This window comes from Pan paniscus, chromosome 3, assembly GCF_029289425.2.
Source record: "Pan paniscus chromosome 3, NHGRI_mPanPan1-v2.0_pri, whole genome shotgun sequence".
Lineage (NCBI taxonomy): Eukaryota > Metazoa > Chordata > Mammalia > Primates > Hominidae > Pan > Pan paniscus.
In genome coordinates, this window is record NC_073252.2 from 146,302,054 (window position 1) to 146,318,527 (window position 16,474).

The following is a 16,474-nucleotide window of genomic DNA, read 5'->3' on the forward strand; positions in this document are numbered from 1 at the left end:
GGATTGACCAAGAGAATTTTAGTGAATGATAGAACTCTTCTGCATCTCAATTGGGTGGTGGTTACATGACTACACATTTCACAAAACATGTAGAACTGAACATCAAAAAGAGTGAATTTTATAGTAGGAATAAAAATAAGTAATCTCATTGTGCAGACTAAGAGTGTAAGTCATCAATTATCTTGGAATATATCATTACCAACTACTGTATTATACTGAGATGAGAAAAAGGAAGAACAGTATTTGTTAATTATTTTGTGGAAAATTCTAAAAATATGCTGACAGAAGTCAAAACAATTTTTTTTGCTGAACTCAGTAGAATTCTGTCATTTAATAATTTTATTAATATTACATAATCACCAATATTTAGTCATGCCAGATATATACCCACCCCCTCTGCTAGTCAATCCATCCATTCATTCTCTCAGTATTTACTGAACATGAACAACAGACCTGGCACTGTTTCAGGTATGGAAAATGTACAAGTAACAGGCCAGATGAGGTCCTTCTCTCAGGAGGCTTACATGCTAACTAGCAGAAATGAAGTAAAGAAAGATCATTCTGACAGGTACTGCTATGAAGAGAGACAAAGAAGGTGATGTGTTAGAAGGCAGGGGATGACCACTTTCAATAAGAAGATCAAGGAAGGCCTCTCTGGGAGGGTGACATTTGAACTAATCCTAAGTGACAAGAAAGAGGCAGGAAACCAAAATCTGGAGGCATAGCCTTCTCGGCAGAGGCACCAGTAAGTACAGAGGACCCCAAAAGGAAGGGGGCTTGGTTTGTGGAAACCACAGAAAGGTCAGTGTGGGGAATGAGCAAGGAGGAACAGATACGAAATATAGCAATCAGGGGCCTGGTAATTTAGTGTCTTACAGACCCTAAATTATTTTACTTTCTGCTGCTTGCAATGAGAAGCCACCAGAGGGATTTAAACTATCAGCCACATAATCTGATTTACGTTTTTAAAAGATCCATCTGGCTGCCTATTATTTAGGATAGTCTGCTTTCTTCTTCTCTATCTCAAATACCTGTTTCTTCATTGGCCTTCACTATAGGGCCTTAGGCAAATCACGAATACTGTCTCCGTCTCAGTTTTCATATCTGTAAAATAGTGATGGCAGTCACCAGCAAGTGCCGAAACTCTCACAGTTAAATATTTAACTCTGAGGCTGACTGCAGTCTCATTTCTATTCTCACCTTCCCAGGACACTGCCTCATCAATCCTCTTGTCTCTCTCACATTTTCAGTCTCAGCACAAGTCCATTGCCCTCTTCATATTTCACCTGCCAAACAAAATCCTTACTCTGAACCTGCCATTTCTTTGCACTACCATCTCCTCCCTTTAACCACTTTTGCTGTCACCAAAACAGATGACACAGCAAATATACTCCCAAGAGTAAGCATTGTGCCTCCACCCCATGCCCCAGGTTCTCCTCTTCAATGTTCATTTACTCCTTAGCCAATCACAATCCAATCCAATCCCTTCTTGAAAATCACCAGCACCCATCTGTCAACGGCTCTTAGGTTCTATTCCTGGTCTTCCCAACCCTCTGATAGAAAACCACTATCTCCCACTGGAAGAAAAGGATAAGGTAACAAAGACAAAAAGGCAGGATTCTATTCCCAGCTGTGTTACTAGCTACTTTGTATGATACTGGAGAAGCCATGCTGTTTCTCTGGGCATTAGTTTCAGTATCCATGCCCATAGTGGGTCAGATTTCTAGATAGTCTTGGAGCCCTTCTACTGGAAATTCTAAGACTACCTGATTCTTCCCTTTGGCATCTATGACTTAAGCACGATCTTGGTTCTCTACATAATTCTGTCTCCTTCATTAGGAGGCGTTGTTCATCTTCTCAGTGGTGCACTATTCCTCCAAGTTCCTAACAAAATGCACTTTAAACTGTACTTGAGTCACTATATACATTCCCTCCCTGGGTAATATTACTTTTAACAGCAAAAACCACAATTACTTTTGCACCAATCTAACAGCATCCACATGGACTCCCTCAATTGCAATTTCTATGAAGAGGCCTCCCTGACCTCCAGACCAACATTGCCACCTATATGAAGAATGTTTCCAATCATAGGTAGGTCTGGCACTTAAAACTCATCTAGCCAAAGTAACAGTACTTCTGCTCCAAACCTATTCTTGACCTCTTCATTTCTTTTTCTTTTTCTTTTTTTTTTTTTTGAGAGGGAATCTCGCTCTGTCACCCAGGCTGAAGTGTAGTGCATGGTCTCGGTTCACTGCAACGTCCACCTCCCACGTTCAAGCGATTCTTGCGTCTCAGCCTCCTGAGTAGCTAGGATTACAGACACAAATCACCATGCCCTGCTAATTTTTGTATTTTTAGTAGAGATGGGGTTTCACCATGTTGGCCAGGCTGGTCTCAAACTCCTGGCCTCAAGTGATGTGCCCACCTTGGCCACCCAAAGGGCTGGGATTACACTGTGCCTGGCTGATCTCTTCATTTCTCTTACTCACCATTATCCATGAGAGTTAAGCTCATAATATGATGTTTTTGCCGATTTTCCACATACTTTACTATTTCTACTCAAATATCAACTCCTCCCCTTCCTCTTCCTTAACAATTTAGTCCTAAAATCATTACATAAGACACAGCAAAGTAGGTATCCACAGTGGAGAAAGGGGGTGGCCAACTGTGGTGGCTTATAGTTGGGTCTATTAAGCCCAAGGGTGGCTCAGAAATCTGATGTGGAAGGTCAGAGTCAAGCAGAGACAGGAGGGCACCTGTGTGTTTGTGTGGTCTAGTGGAGGGTGTCCGAACCCCAGCAGGGTGAGGACAGCCCAGCACGGGAGTCTGTGCCTGGGTGGGATAAGGAGGGCAGCCATAGAAAGGGGGGGTGTCCCTATGACCCAGAATGTGGCATTAGACTGTAATCAGAAAGAGGAAAAGTGTCTTCAGGGATGGGAACCCTCCTTGAAGAAATGGCCAATTCCAGATCTGGGTCAAGAAAAGTACGAGATGGGCCTAAAGCAAGGATGTGCTCAAGGAATGATAGGGACAAGGCAAAGGGACACAGAAACCACTCTCAATGGGCTTCCATTGGCTTAATCAGGAATATTCTGACCATCAAAAATTAGGACAGTAACAGTATGTACGTAACTCACTTCACAAAACAAAAAACAATGACGCCATGCTGATATACATAAATATCTGAATAAACAAAGTCTGATGAAGAATGGGGTGCTTACACAGTTTCAAAGTACCTTCCACAAAATATATTCTAATAGCAAAAGGAAAAGAGTAACTTTATCATGGAGACACCCTGCAAACAGCACCTGAATCAAGTGGTCTAAGTATAGTAATAACCCAAACAGAAATCACATGCCACCTGACAGGATGCAATGAGAAGAATGCACAAAACAGAGCTGGGAGTAGAATCCTGCCTTTCTGTCTTTCTGTTACATTATCATTCCATTCCAGCGGGAGACAGTGGTACAAAAGCTGATGCTAAGGTTGGGGAGACCATGGTATTCCTGCCAAAGGTACATCTGTTGAATCTAATCATGAGGAAACATACCAGAAAACCCAATGGAAAGACTTTCTACCAAATAACTGCCCTTTAATTTTCAAAAGCAGTATCAAGTCATGAAATCTAGAAAAGACTGAGAACTATCCCAGACTAAAGAGACATGACAACTAAACACAATACATAATTCTGAACTGGATCCTTTTGCTATAAAAGGCATTATTGGGACAAACAGCAAAAGAGTAGATGCCAGTAACTTATCCATACTAATTTCTGGATTTTAATGGTTATATTCTCATTATGTAAGTGAATGTCCTTGATGCTAGGAGTTCTCTATAATATACTTTCTTTTTTGTAAATTTGTGATTATTTCAAAATCAATTTTTATACAAAAGATAGACGCTTACATAGGCTTTTTCCGTAATATCTCAAACCTGTCCCCTTCTATTACCCCCAACATCTTTACTCCAGAGAGCCTAGCTCTCATCCTTCTACACAGCTGAAATAATTTAACAAGGCTCTTTATACTCCTATCCACCCTACAAACATGCTGCCCAATAAGGTTTCCCCAAGTGCACTTCCTCTCCTGCCATGTCCTGCTCCAATACTTCCATAACAACTCACTACCTACCAAATTAAGTACAAATTTCTTAGTGTAAGTTTCAAATTCAACTCCCTTCTAGTTCCAACTAGCCTCTTCCAGGTTTTCTCACCCCCAACTCCGACATCACAGCCCACCACGCGGCTCAACCACACTCAGTGTTTTCTCCCCATCTCCAGGATTTTGCTCACAGAGCTCCCTCCTCCAGTAAGTACCCACTACCCACTCCCTGCAAGATTTTCAATGCTAAGTGTAAATACCAACTCTGATCATCCCCCACATCCCCATTTTCCAAGACTTGCCCATATAACCTCTCCCTGCCAGAATATCTAAAGTCAATTTTGCCACTTACGAGCCAAATTTCAGTTTCATATCAGAGTTTTCATATATTTATCTCAAAAACTCCTAATACATAAGGTGAATATTCGTTACATACCAATGAAGTATTCATCAGAAATGAAATTAAGTCATAGCCACAGTTATGAATCCAGATGGCCAGCTATTATCTCATACTCCCTCCCTAAGGTATTAACTTTTTAAGCATTCAAATTACTTTTTGTTTGTCCTGTTTCCTTCCTTAAACTACAGTTTTCTATTTCTAGCAAAAAATACAAACAATTTCCACCACTTTTCTACATAAAAATTTTGGCCTTAGCCATAACACTAACAATCATAAATCCAGAAGTGTCTAGAGCATAAATTAACAAGTGCTCATATGTAATTACATTTTAACTTCATCACTACCTTACTATATAAGGAACAAAATAAAACTCTTAAAACTAAAAACAAATCCTATACTTCACAGTTTAAAACCAGAGACCCTAATGTTTAAAATGAAGACGCTATCCATTTAACATGCTTTTATTTTTCCTCGGTTTTCATTAATAAATGTTGGAATGTCATCAAAGATATCCAAGTTAATGGCTATATTTAAATGTAATCAAGAAGCTAATATTTTTCTCTCAATTTGAATTTAGTAAACGAAACAAAATGATATATTATTTAGCAGTGGGGGTAAATTTTTATCAGCAAATGAACAGTACAAAACTAAAGCAACAGCTGAAAGTGAAGAAAAAAGTATTACTTTGCAGAAAAACATAATGACATCAAAGTATGAAGAGAAGCAAAGTGTTGCTCCTAAATTAGTGGTGATCAATATAACATCTGCTATTACTGTAACATTCCAAGGACAGAAAAGGTCAGACACACCTAGAATTTCAATATTGCAAAAGACAACATGGAATATCAAATCTATAAGTAATATCTCCATAGTAAGAACTTTACATTCAAAAGTCTAAGTCCGTAGTATGTCACCGGTATGAAAATTGCATTAAGTGGAATAATTTGAGGTTATCTAACTGAAACCATGGCTTTTATCTCAGCATCATTTTTAAAGTATGATGTAAATAATAAACCAATATTTTAGATGATAAGAGGCAGACATACTGACATATAAACCTACGATATTTGTGATGTTTAAAAATGAAATTCACAAAAGTACACTGTACATAGTGATTTGTGTATTATAAAACACTCAATTTTTTTATTATCACCACTCTTCCCAGAAATACAAGTGAATGAAAAATGAATATCAGGAGAAACAACTCTCATTTTAAAATAACTTACAAAAATATTTAAAATATTTACCTGGTGAAATTCTAGGTACATTAGCAATTTCAAAATCAAAATATTATGAGACAAATAATAAGTAAAAGAAAGTTACATGTTTTCATTCCCAAATGACCTAAGCAATGCTGTAATGGATTTATGTATTAGAGTAAGCACCAATACACTCTCTCTCTCTCAGACACACACCCCACCATTCTTTCAGACATTGCATTACATGGAAATATTTCCTTCTCAACTGTTTATTCTGAAAGTTTAGTAAAAGGGCAAACTTTGTCACAAACTCCCCGAATTCTGATGTTTGGTTTGTCATATAATGTGAGTTTCAAGGAAACTTCAGGGGCAATTGAAAAATAAAAGAATAAATATAGGTTATTTACTAAACTGTTTCATTCTATCGTGAAAAAAAATCAGCACATATTAAGATAAAGCCTAATTACTGTTCTTGTAACCTACCAGAATATGCCCTTTGAAATAGTAAACTTTACATTTAAAAGTCTAAGTCAATGTTAGCCCTGTGTTATGATGCTATCAAAGTGACTATGACTATCGCCATAAACAGCCAGTGTTATGTCAACAGAAATGCCCTGTTTCCATGAGGAATTGTATAAATAAGAAGAACAAGGAATTCATAGTAAGTTTCAGAGTTTATTTTTTCTTTAAATCTGGTTTTAAAAAAACACAACTGCTCCTCTTTTCAAGTAAAATCATAGATCGCCCCTCCTCATTTTTACTTTAAAATGGTAAACGGAAATGATATTTTTCTCCCCAGACTACCCTGAAAACCATGAAGCTAGACTTGAGAATACAAAATACTTGAAACTAAATTAGCAAGTATGTTAAAGGATACTCTATTTTGATTCTTCAAAGGAAATTACACTGGCAGCTCTTGGGGCATATTAGTGATCAGCAAAATGATTAGTTCAACTTAATCACTTTAAAATGAAGAAACTGAGGCTCAGAGCGGTTTTGTTGATGTCCAAGCAGACAGGGGAGTTCTAATCCACCTGACACAACTAGGTCCGGCGTCCATTCTAAGGGCTTTACATTTAGCTTTGTCATAATTTACTTTACAATTTGGTGCTCAGACAATCCATTCACTGGAAATTATTAACAGATGACTTTCGTCACCACTCTCACTGAATGCCCACAGACTGAAATAAAGACAACACACACCTCACAGCCATTACTCATTTCTGTCAGTTTAAAAAATTAACCTGAGCAAGAATCATTTTTCCTATTTGAATAGAACACTTCTTCCTCAAAATAATATTCAGTAACACTAATACAAATAATGTAATATCTTCTTTCTTCATTAACCTCCAAAGGGTGTATAGAAGAGAACAGACCAGCAGTTCTCAGCTTCTGGATCTCAGAACTCCTTTTCATTCTTAAAAAGTATGAAGGATCCCAAAGAGCATTTGTTTATGTGAGTTACAGTTATTGATACTGTATTGGAAATTAAAACTAAAATTAAATTATTTAAATTAAAAATTAAAACTAATATTAAATTAGTTTAAATTAAAAATTAAAACAAATGTTTTAAAATCATTTAAAAATAAGTGATTGCATATTAACATAAACAATATGAAAACTGTTTATGAAACAATATTTCCCCAAACAAAAATCCTTAGTGAGAAGAGTGGCACTGTTTAACATTTTTGCAAGACTACTGTCACACTTAATAGAAGACTGCTGGATTTTCATTGCTACGTGTGGTGCTATGTTTTTCTTCAAGTACATAAAGAAAATCTCGTCTCATATAGATATGTTGTTGGGAAAGGGGAAGAATATTTTAATGGTCATTTCAGATAATTGTCGATATGAATCTTTGATACTATACTGAAAAGTAACACTGAATAGTTCCTTAAAGGTTAGTTTCAATGTGGAATCTGAAACAACATCAGTGAAATTTTCATACAAGATTATATCAAAATCCATTGATCTGTGTTCCATTTTGGGTGGATATTTTAACAAAGCATGATTTCTGACTGTGTGAACTTCCTTGAAAAGGTCTCAGGAACCCTCAAACCATGATTTGACATCTACCAGAAAATACTGCAGTTCAAGGTTCAACCTAATGATGAAGGATACTATTAAACCTAGAAGCAGTATACACTGCCTTGATCCTTTATGATATTTAATTCATTAACCTATTCAACATTCCCTGAAATGAGTTATCATCATATTTTAAGAAACAGGCAAAAAGGTTGGGTTTTTTGTTCAAAATAAGAGACTAAGGATGATACTTGGACAAGGTTAAATTAAATATTATAACATGTAGACTGAACTCTAGAAAAACAACTAAATTTCCTCTGATCCTTGAGCTTTTACTCTGATAATCATCAAAACAAATAGGTTTGGATAGTATTCACCAAGAAAAGCTGTAAAGAATCATTAATCTATAAGAGATATCAAATCATGTTAAAGCTTTAAAGTTTTTAGGAAATTTAGCTGGCACAAAACTAGTATGTATATAAGCAGAATGAATCCCTGTTGACTGTATTAACAAATACATAAGGAATTTTGGAATACTCAAGAGGAGACACAAGACAATGCTTCCTGTGCCTATGAATGCAGGATAGGCTCAAGGTCACTAATTCATACTAACATGTCTAAGGCTATGCATGGGTCATTGGACCATCAGGAGGGCTTCTTGAGTGGAGCATGAAAACTACATTTAAAATAGTAGAAATAGGGATATAGAACAAACATAAGAGACAATCATTTGAGCTTACTGCATCTGTAATATTTCTACCAGAAACATCATTACTCAAAGCAATAGTTTTCAAAAATAAAAAAGCATAAATAGAACTGTAATAACAAAGGTATAGTGCATAATCATTTTTAAAATATGAGTTTAATCATAAGAGATTATCAAATATTTACTTTAACAAGTGCTTAAATATTTTAAGTATTTCTTTATAAGATTCTGTGGAATTTCATACAATGAAGAAAAAGAAAACTAAAAATATGAAAACTAAAAATTATAAAACCATTTCATAATAGCAAAACATATACAATGCATACTAACATACTGGAAGGAATTCAAAGTATTTCTCATAAATTTACTCATTTAAATTGTCTTAACTACCTTTTAGATGGGTACTATTTAATCCCCTTATACAGTTGAGAAAACTAAACAATTAAGTAGCAGAGTTGGGATTTCAACCAGTTATGCTGTTAACTACCAGGCTATACTACCTCATATCAGCTCACTAAAAACATCATTTACAAAAATATTCACAACACATGAAAAAACGTCCTTCTCTAAAAGTAAAGCAAAGCACTAGCAGTAAAACACATGCTCAGTTTGGTTCTGATGGCAGCCATGCTATCTCATGACTTGTGTTAGAGCTTATAATTTAAGAGACAGCATTAGAATATGATTAAATAGTTCATGCTGTGGGGAAACTATAAAAATGTATCCTTTATGAAATGTTTGCTTCCATAAGCAAGAAAAGCAAGGTTTGAGGCAATGACAATGAAAAGAATACATGAAGTTTTTGCTTTTGGTTTGGAAAAAAATAGAATAAGAGATAGCCACAGCAATACATGTAAACCCTATATCCTGTTAATGGGATGGACATATTCCCCAAAAAATAATTTTTAATGAAATAAAGGAAACTATCCACATAGTTCTGGATGCCAAAGGAATGAACTATACCAAGGAAATCTATTCTTTATATAGTCCATAAAGGAATAATTTATCACAACCATGTAATAAAAACAGTACTGAAGCAAAGTCCAATCCAAGTATTCACTGTAAAACTTAGAACCACCCTTTATAGTCATATCTAAAACCTCTTCCTTGTTTTTTCTAAATATATACAACATGCTATCTGCAACAAGGAAAGCCAAGAGATATTTTACAGTAAATAAAATATGTCTTCTTGCAGATCTGAAAAGTTATAAATATACCAATTCAAAACTGCAGTGACATATTTCACTTCCAATATAAGTAAGAAAGCAAGATTGTCCACTTAGTAATTTTAGATATGCTGAGTCTTTAAAAGCTCTCAACAGTTAAGGAAATGATTTATTTGTACTGAAAAACCACAACTTTCATATAATTAACCTACCTAGAAAAGGGTAGAAGGGAGGGAAGCCTGTGGGTAACAGATACAGGATTCAATTTTAGTTTTCACAACCGATGAAGTGATGATTAATAAAGAAAGCCATAATAAAAAAAAGGACTAAGACCACAAATAAACTAACTTAAAGCAATTTTAGTAAACCGGCAAACAGCTAAAGGAAAAAAAATCTAGTACTAGTCTGCTAAATTACTGTATTTACATAGTAACTGGCAGTAAAACATAAATTTTCCGAACACCTAAAACAGGCAATGGGGAGTGGGGGACACCTACATATGCCCCTTCAAAATCAATGCAGATATTTTCTAAGACATTTTAAGAATGCTTTTTCCCTCTACTTCAAAAAAATAACATTATATCGACATGCAAAGGGGAGCAACATATGACCATCCTTAAAACAGTTATCTGAAATGTGTTTAAATTTATCGACTGTAAAGATAATGCTAACCTTCAACATGTATAAAGCCATGACTTCCAAAAAAATGGAGAAAACCAACTTACCTTGATACATTTTCTGGAATGTATTCTAAGACCGGATACCCATCACTTCTTCTAGACGACAGGTCGCCGTGTGATTTCCATGACTCCACTAAAGTATTGACAGGAGGAAAGGAACTCAGGTGTTGGAAAGATTGGTCTCTAGCCGATCGTGATAAAGATATTGTACCTTGAGCACCAATCCTGTAGTGGAAGGACTGTCCACCTGAATTCACCCCAACAATAGCAGAGGAAGGGATGCTGGCCTCTGGGTAATAGCTCCCGTCATCTGGTTCTTGTTTAATACCCACTGGGAATCCGCTGCCTTCACAGTTACCATCAAAGCCGGGCACAGGTGGTCCTAAAATTCCTGATAGGGAATAATAGTCTTTATCATCCATAAAGGAAAAATACGAGCCATCCATAAATGGAAACGGGTTTACTGTTGGATTCCCTTTAAAAGAGGTGCCTGAACATGAATGCTTGGTTGATTCTTGCTTTATTGGTACTGAGAATGAAGAATCCGAATTTATTTTGCTATTTCCTCCTAGACATGAGCTGCTAAAAGCTCCATCTGGTTCTGGTTTTATGTACTGGACAATATTAAGCTGGCCAGTCACACCATTTGAGATGGCACTCTCTACTTCCTCAGTCTTAGGAAAAGGGACCTCTTGAGCACCTTTCTCCTGCGTGTCTGGACTGGGAACCACATCCCGCAATGTACTGGATCCAGCAGAGGTGCCAGAAGCAGTGTAGCTGAAGGCATTGTTTACAGGGCTACAGATAGATCCCACAGTACTGGCTGCCGGACTGGAAAGCGTGGATCTGTTATTAGTGTTGGAAGGGCTGGAAACAGAGCACCTTGAGTTGTTAATATTTGCAGGGCTAGACACAGAGGATCTCAGAGTGACATTATTGGGACTGGAGACTGGAGATTTTACACTGCAGTGACTTGGAGGGCTGGAAATTGAGGATTTCATGCTACTTAACGGACTTGAGAGAGGAGAGCCCACATTGCTAGCATGTGCAGGGCTGTGCGACCTGGAGCCTCGATTTTCAACATTAGGGGAGCATGTCAGAGGAGTTCCCTGGGTGATTGGGCTGTGCACTGGAAAATTGCCAAAGCTGGCTGTGGTGGAGGACACAGAGTTGATTCCAGCAGGGCTGCAAACCGAAGATGTCATGTTCAGAGGGCTGCAAACAGACGGGCTTTTCTCATGACACATGATAGGGCTTTTAACAATGGCGCGCATGACGCCACCATTCACGGAGCTCCCAGAGTCAGACATAAATGATCTCAAGGGCCTGTTCACACAACTTAGAGTGGAAGGACGATGGCCATTTCCTTTGTAAAATTTCACCAGCTGTTCAACATTCTGATAAATCTTAGCTGGACTCATGCTTCCTTGTTGGTTCTGCTGCTCATAGGAATAGTCAGCATCTCTTACAGAATCCATATATAAACCCATGGACTCAGCTACAGTTGCTGAAAGTTCCTTAGATTCCAGCTCAGTTTTAATATCAGATGTTAAAATCCCAGGCCGATTGTTGTCTTGCTGAAGGCAAGGGAGTAGTTCGTGTTTTTCTTTGCTGCTTCCTTGAGTACTGTTGTTTGGAATAGCACCGGAAACACAGCTTACGTTGACAATCTCCATGTAGTTATTCTCATCGGTCCTCTCTGTAGGTCCCAGGGAAGAATGCTCCACAGCCTGAGAAACTTGACCCCACCGTCTTTCCATATCTAGACCTTCAGGGAGACTGTGGTAGCCTTTGGTCTCCATCGCTAACAAATAAATTTACATTAAAAAATTAGAGTCAGTTATAGCAATATTACTCTAAAAGACATTCTAAAATTGCATTTACTAAGCGACAAAACATATTCTACTTATTATGAGCAACATTTCTAGCTAATTTAAAACTGTTACCTTTTTGGATGCTGACATAACAGAGTATTGACTACAGCTTGTCGAGATGTCAGAACAAGAGAAGCGATCATATAAAACTGTTTTGGATCTAAATAAAAGTAACATGTTTGCTATAATACAGTCTTTAGAGTCTGCAAAAAATATTTACAAATGTTAACTTATTAGATATTCAAAGTAATCCTGGGAATTATTAAGGCAGGCAAAAAAAGGTAACTGAGGACTTAGTGAAGTGGGTGGCTTGCCCAAAGTCAAAGACATGGTGACAAAGTTGGGTTTAAATCTAAATCTTTTGACTCCAATGCCTTTGGAGTCTTTGGATCATATAGAAGCTGCCTTCCATATTTAATACATGGCCTTGTTAAAAACATATGGAAATGTAATTAAAGTTACTCTTTCCAAACATAAACATACCAAGTGAATTATCATAGGAAAAATAATTTTTGATTTTTTTAAAAGTAAGACTCTCTTTAGATTAGTGATGAAAATAATTTAATGTCAGTTCTGAAAAGATCTATACATTCTGATAAAGATGGTCCATATCTCAAAAGGGCTGTATGACAATTCAGGAATGTCTGGTGTCTTCTCTGTATTTCAGTACTGGCAAGGACTTTGACATGCACCCTGACCTGTGCATGGTACCAGTGGTACCTCTGCTAGAACGACTGCCAACAACCAGAAATGTTTACTCTCAATGGTAAATGGTGACTTTTGAGAGGAGCCCTGAAAATTTAAGCATTCATTCATTCATTCAACAATATTTACCAAGTGCCTGCTACACCCTTGGCCTTAGACCAGTCAGTGAATAGCCAGTGATAAACAAATGAGACACAATCCCCATCCTCAAGCAACCCACAAGGTTGTTTCAGATATATAACCATATCCATGCGCTCTATAGATCAATTTACTTCACAGACAGAATCTTCATAATAGGCTATATTGATATAATTCTTACCCATATAATTTAATGCAGTATTGCAAGCTTCTTGCATATATTAATTCATTTATCCTTACACACAACCTTGAATGACTGATAAAAGTATTATCCAAATAATACAAGTGTGAAAACTGAGGCACCAGACACACAACCAAGTGTTGGAGCTGCAATTTGATCGCAAGTCTCTCTCTACACAGTTTCTCAATCTTGGCACATTGACATTTTGGGCCTGATAATTCTTAGCTGTGGAGGTCTGCCCAATGCATTGTTAAGGCGTTTAGCAGTATCCCTAACCCCTACCCACTAGATGCCAGTAGCATTCCACCTCCCCAGTTGTGACAACTGAAAATGTCTCCAGACATTACCAAATGCCCATGGGGGGCAAAATCACCCTTGGCTGACAACCACCACTCTAAAGAAACATATCTTAAAGGAAATTAACTCACTCACAGTAAAATTTTATTTTTACATTTTAGTATTTTAAAACTCCTAAAATCTGTATTATGCATTTTTCAAACATTTCAAAGTCTGTAAACAATCTATGGCCCAATAAAAGTCCTGATCTAAAAGATGCTGTTTCTGCCATTCTATACACAAGTTTTATTTTTGGCCTCTCATCCTTTCCCCTCTTTGTCACTATCTCCACCCTGCCTACCTTCCCTTCATTTAAAAAAAAACAAAAAACACGAAGTCCTTTTGTTACAGAATATGTATTAACATTGAAAAATAATGCTACTAAATAAATTTGCATTAGATAAATCTTAGCTGGACTCATAAATAAATTTGCATTAGATAGCACAAAGCCCTATGAAGAAAATTAATGTCCAAATTGTCCAAGTATTATAATTACCTCTTACTTTTCTGTGTTTTACACTAGAGTTTACCTTCTCAAAGGGCAGAAATGATCAATTTCACTACAGTATCCCAAGTGGATACATTGAAAAAATTTTCAAATATTATAATATCAATACTCAATTTCCAAACATTAAAATCTACCAATTATGTAGTATGTTTTCACTTAAAGAACATCCTATGAATTCCTAATCAAAAATCAATCACAAAACAGTAGAAAATAAATAAAATTACAAAGGTTGAGGTAGTTATCTATTAATAGTAATTCCAGCCAAAATGTTTGGTGTGGATGAAAGCCAAGTAAAAGCTGATAGAAAACTAAACTAAAAAACAGTGAATTGGGATCCAAATAGCTAAGACTGGCCTTTTATGCTTTACTAAAAAACCATTTAGTCATAGCTATGTATTGAAAAATAGCAGTAAATATTATATGCTGCTTCTATTTCTACCTAAGAATATTTTGTCTTCCCCATACTAAAGATAAATGACTATATAGCTAAGGTATAAATGGTTCAGATCCAAATCCGTTAAACAACACAATAAATATGTCTATTTGTATTCAAAACTGAACACTTTCTACACATCTCTCCCCCCACACACCCCCAAATTCACATTCGCTTTCTTGGCAAACTGCACCACCATCTAACCAGATGCCTGGAAGTTACTCTTGTCTCAACAGCTTTACCTGAAGGCCTTCACTGGCACACTCTGCGTCACTCACATAGCCTCATTCTCTTCGTGGTCATAGTCAAGAGGGCTCTCTGTCCCGTGTCTGAAGGGGACCCCCACCCAGACCCCTCTCCAAAACCCATTCTCCAAATTGTCTTTTGGGAAGGGCGGTCCACTCTTGGCTTTTTTGAAATTTCCCTATATAAATTTGCATATCAAAACCTCTGGGAGATTCTGTTTACCTTTTAATCCAGCATTCCTCAAATAATTTGACCACTCCACCTTTTTCTCAAAGAACATCTACTAAGATTCTGCACTTTTCGGCACTCTGCCCTAAAGCAAGAACCATATCCCACATTTGTGAGGCTACGGAAGACCTGAAGAGAATCTATACTGGAGATGATGGGTACCAAAGACAGTCTTAAAGCCCTGGACAAGGTAGCACCTTACCAGCTAACATCATATAGCTGATCACAACTTTCCAAGTCCTGTTTGGCTAACCTTGAACTCCCTTAATAACATAAAATAGGCTGTGTTTCACCACATTATTGACAGGAGTCTCATTAAGGAATTTGCAAAAGGCTTTGCTGAAATCTAAATTACTTTGTTTAAGGTATTCTCATCTACCAACCTAATGCACCTCTCAACAAAGGAAACAATACAGATTGGCAATAGTCAAACACAAAAGAATACAAGACATCTAGCATCTGCACGGCTTCTACACAAACTTTTTTTAAGATCAGATATTTTTCAAATAGCATTATTGAAATATTTTATGTTGAGTCTCCCTAGTATTTTAATTAGTCTTTTCTGTAAACAAATGGGTCCAGTTAGGAATTTATTTACTATGTCATCCAGGAAACAGAGGTTATCTTTTTGCAACTGGCACAATGACCATGGCTTGAGCAGAATTTCAGTCAACCTGTACTTACTAGTGAATACTGAAAATACTAGTCGATGAATATGATCCTCATAGAACTTAATATCTAGAGGATAAAGAAAAAGTTTATGTTACTAAAGTATAAAATGAAGCAGATAGAGGTATACAAATCTAACTAACAAAAATCAGGCTTGCCTGCCTCACAATGGAAACCATACCAAAGATTCTCTTAGGACAAATGCAAAAAACATTAGAACTTTTAATTTTCATGCAAATGGGCCTCGCCCCGAAACATAAAAAAAATTCACTAAAGGAAAAGCACTGGTGGAGGTGCTACTTTAAGCCATACATATGCTCTCAAACACAAAAGAAATGCTGTTTTCACAAAGGAAAACCTTAAAGTTTTACGTTTTACAGTCTGTGTTAAATTGCCCTTTTCCATAAAGAAGTATTTTTTCGGGAATATTAACAAAGATCCTTGCGAATTTGTATTTTATCTGGAAACACTTTCACTTTTAGTAACCCCCAAAACCCAATCTCATCATGATGGAAATGATAGAAAAGGCATCATTTTTTATATTTATTTGGCTATAAGATGGCACTTTAAAGACTAAAGCTTAAGAATCTCACAATCATCTATAGACTGCATAGTTGTAAAAGTTCACTATATGTAACTATTTTTTGTCATTCCCCACTACATAACTATTATGTTCCTCTCTTTTATAGATGAGGTAAATGATAGAAATCTGCCCAAGGTCACCTAAGAGAGCGGGAGAACCAGTTAGAACTGAGCACACCTGATTTCTATTCACTCACCTAATTTACCGAGCCACCTGATCTTTCCAAAAATCGCCAAACAAAACTATGCCTCCCTTAAAGGAAAAAGCTCCACTTTAAATTATTTTTTAAAACTTCTC

The 16,474-nt window shown here is 36.7% G+C and overlaps 1 protein-coding gene across 3 annotated transcripts in view; it reads right to left on the minus strand.

The window, feature by feature from the left end:
• Nucleotides 1-16,474, minus strand: part of NR3C2 (nuclear receptor subfamily 3 group C member 2) — a 366,145-nt gene that overhangs the window by 346,163 nt on the left and 3,508 nt on the right. For all 3 annotated transcript variants that reach the window (XM_034959228.3, XM_034959227.3, XM_003815857.5), the window contains exon 2: nucleotides 10,322-12,080. In XM_034959228.3, the coding sequence (XP_034815119.1) occupies nucleotides 10,322-12,078 (1,757 nt within the window). In that variant the 5' untranslated portion in view covers nucleotides 12,079-12,080. The remainder of the gene's footprint in view (nucleotides 1-10,321; nucleotides 12,081-16,474) is intronic.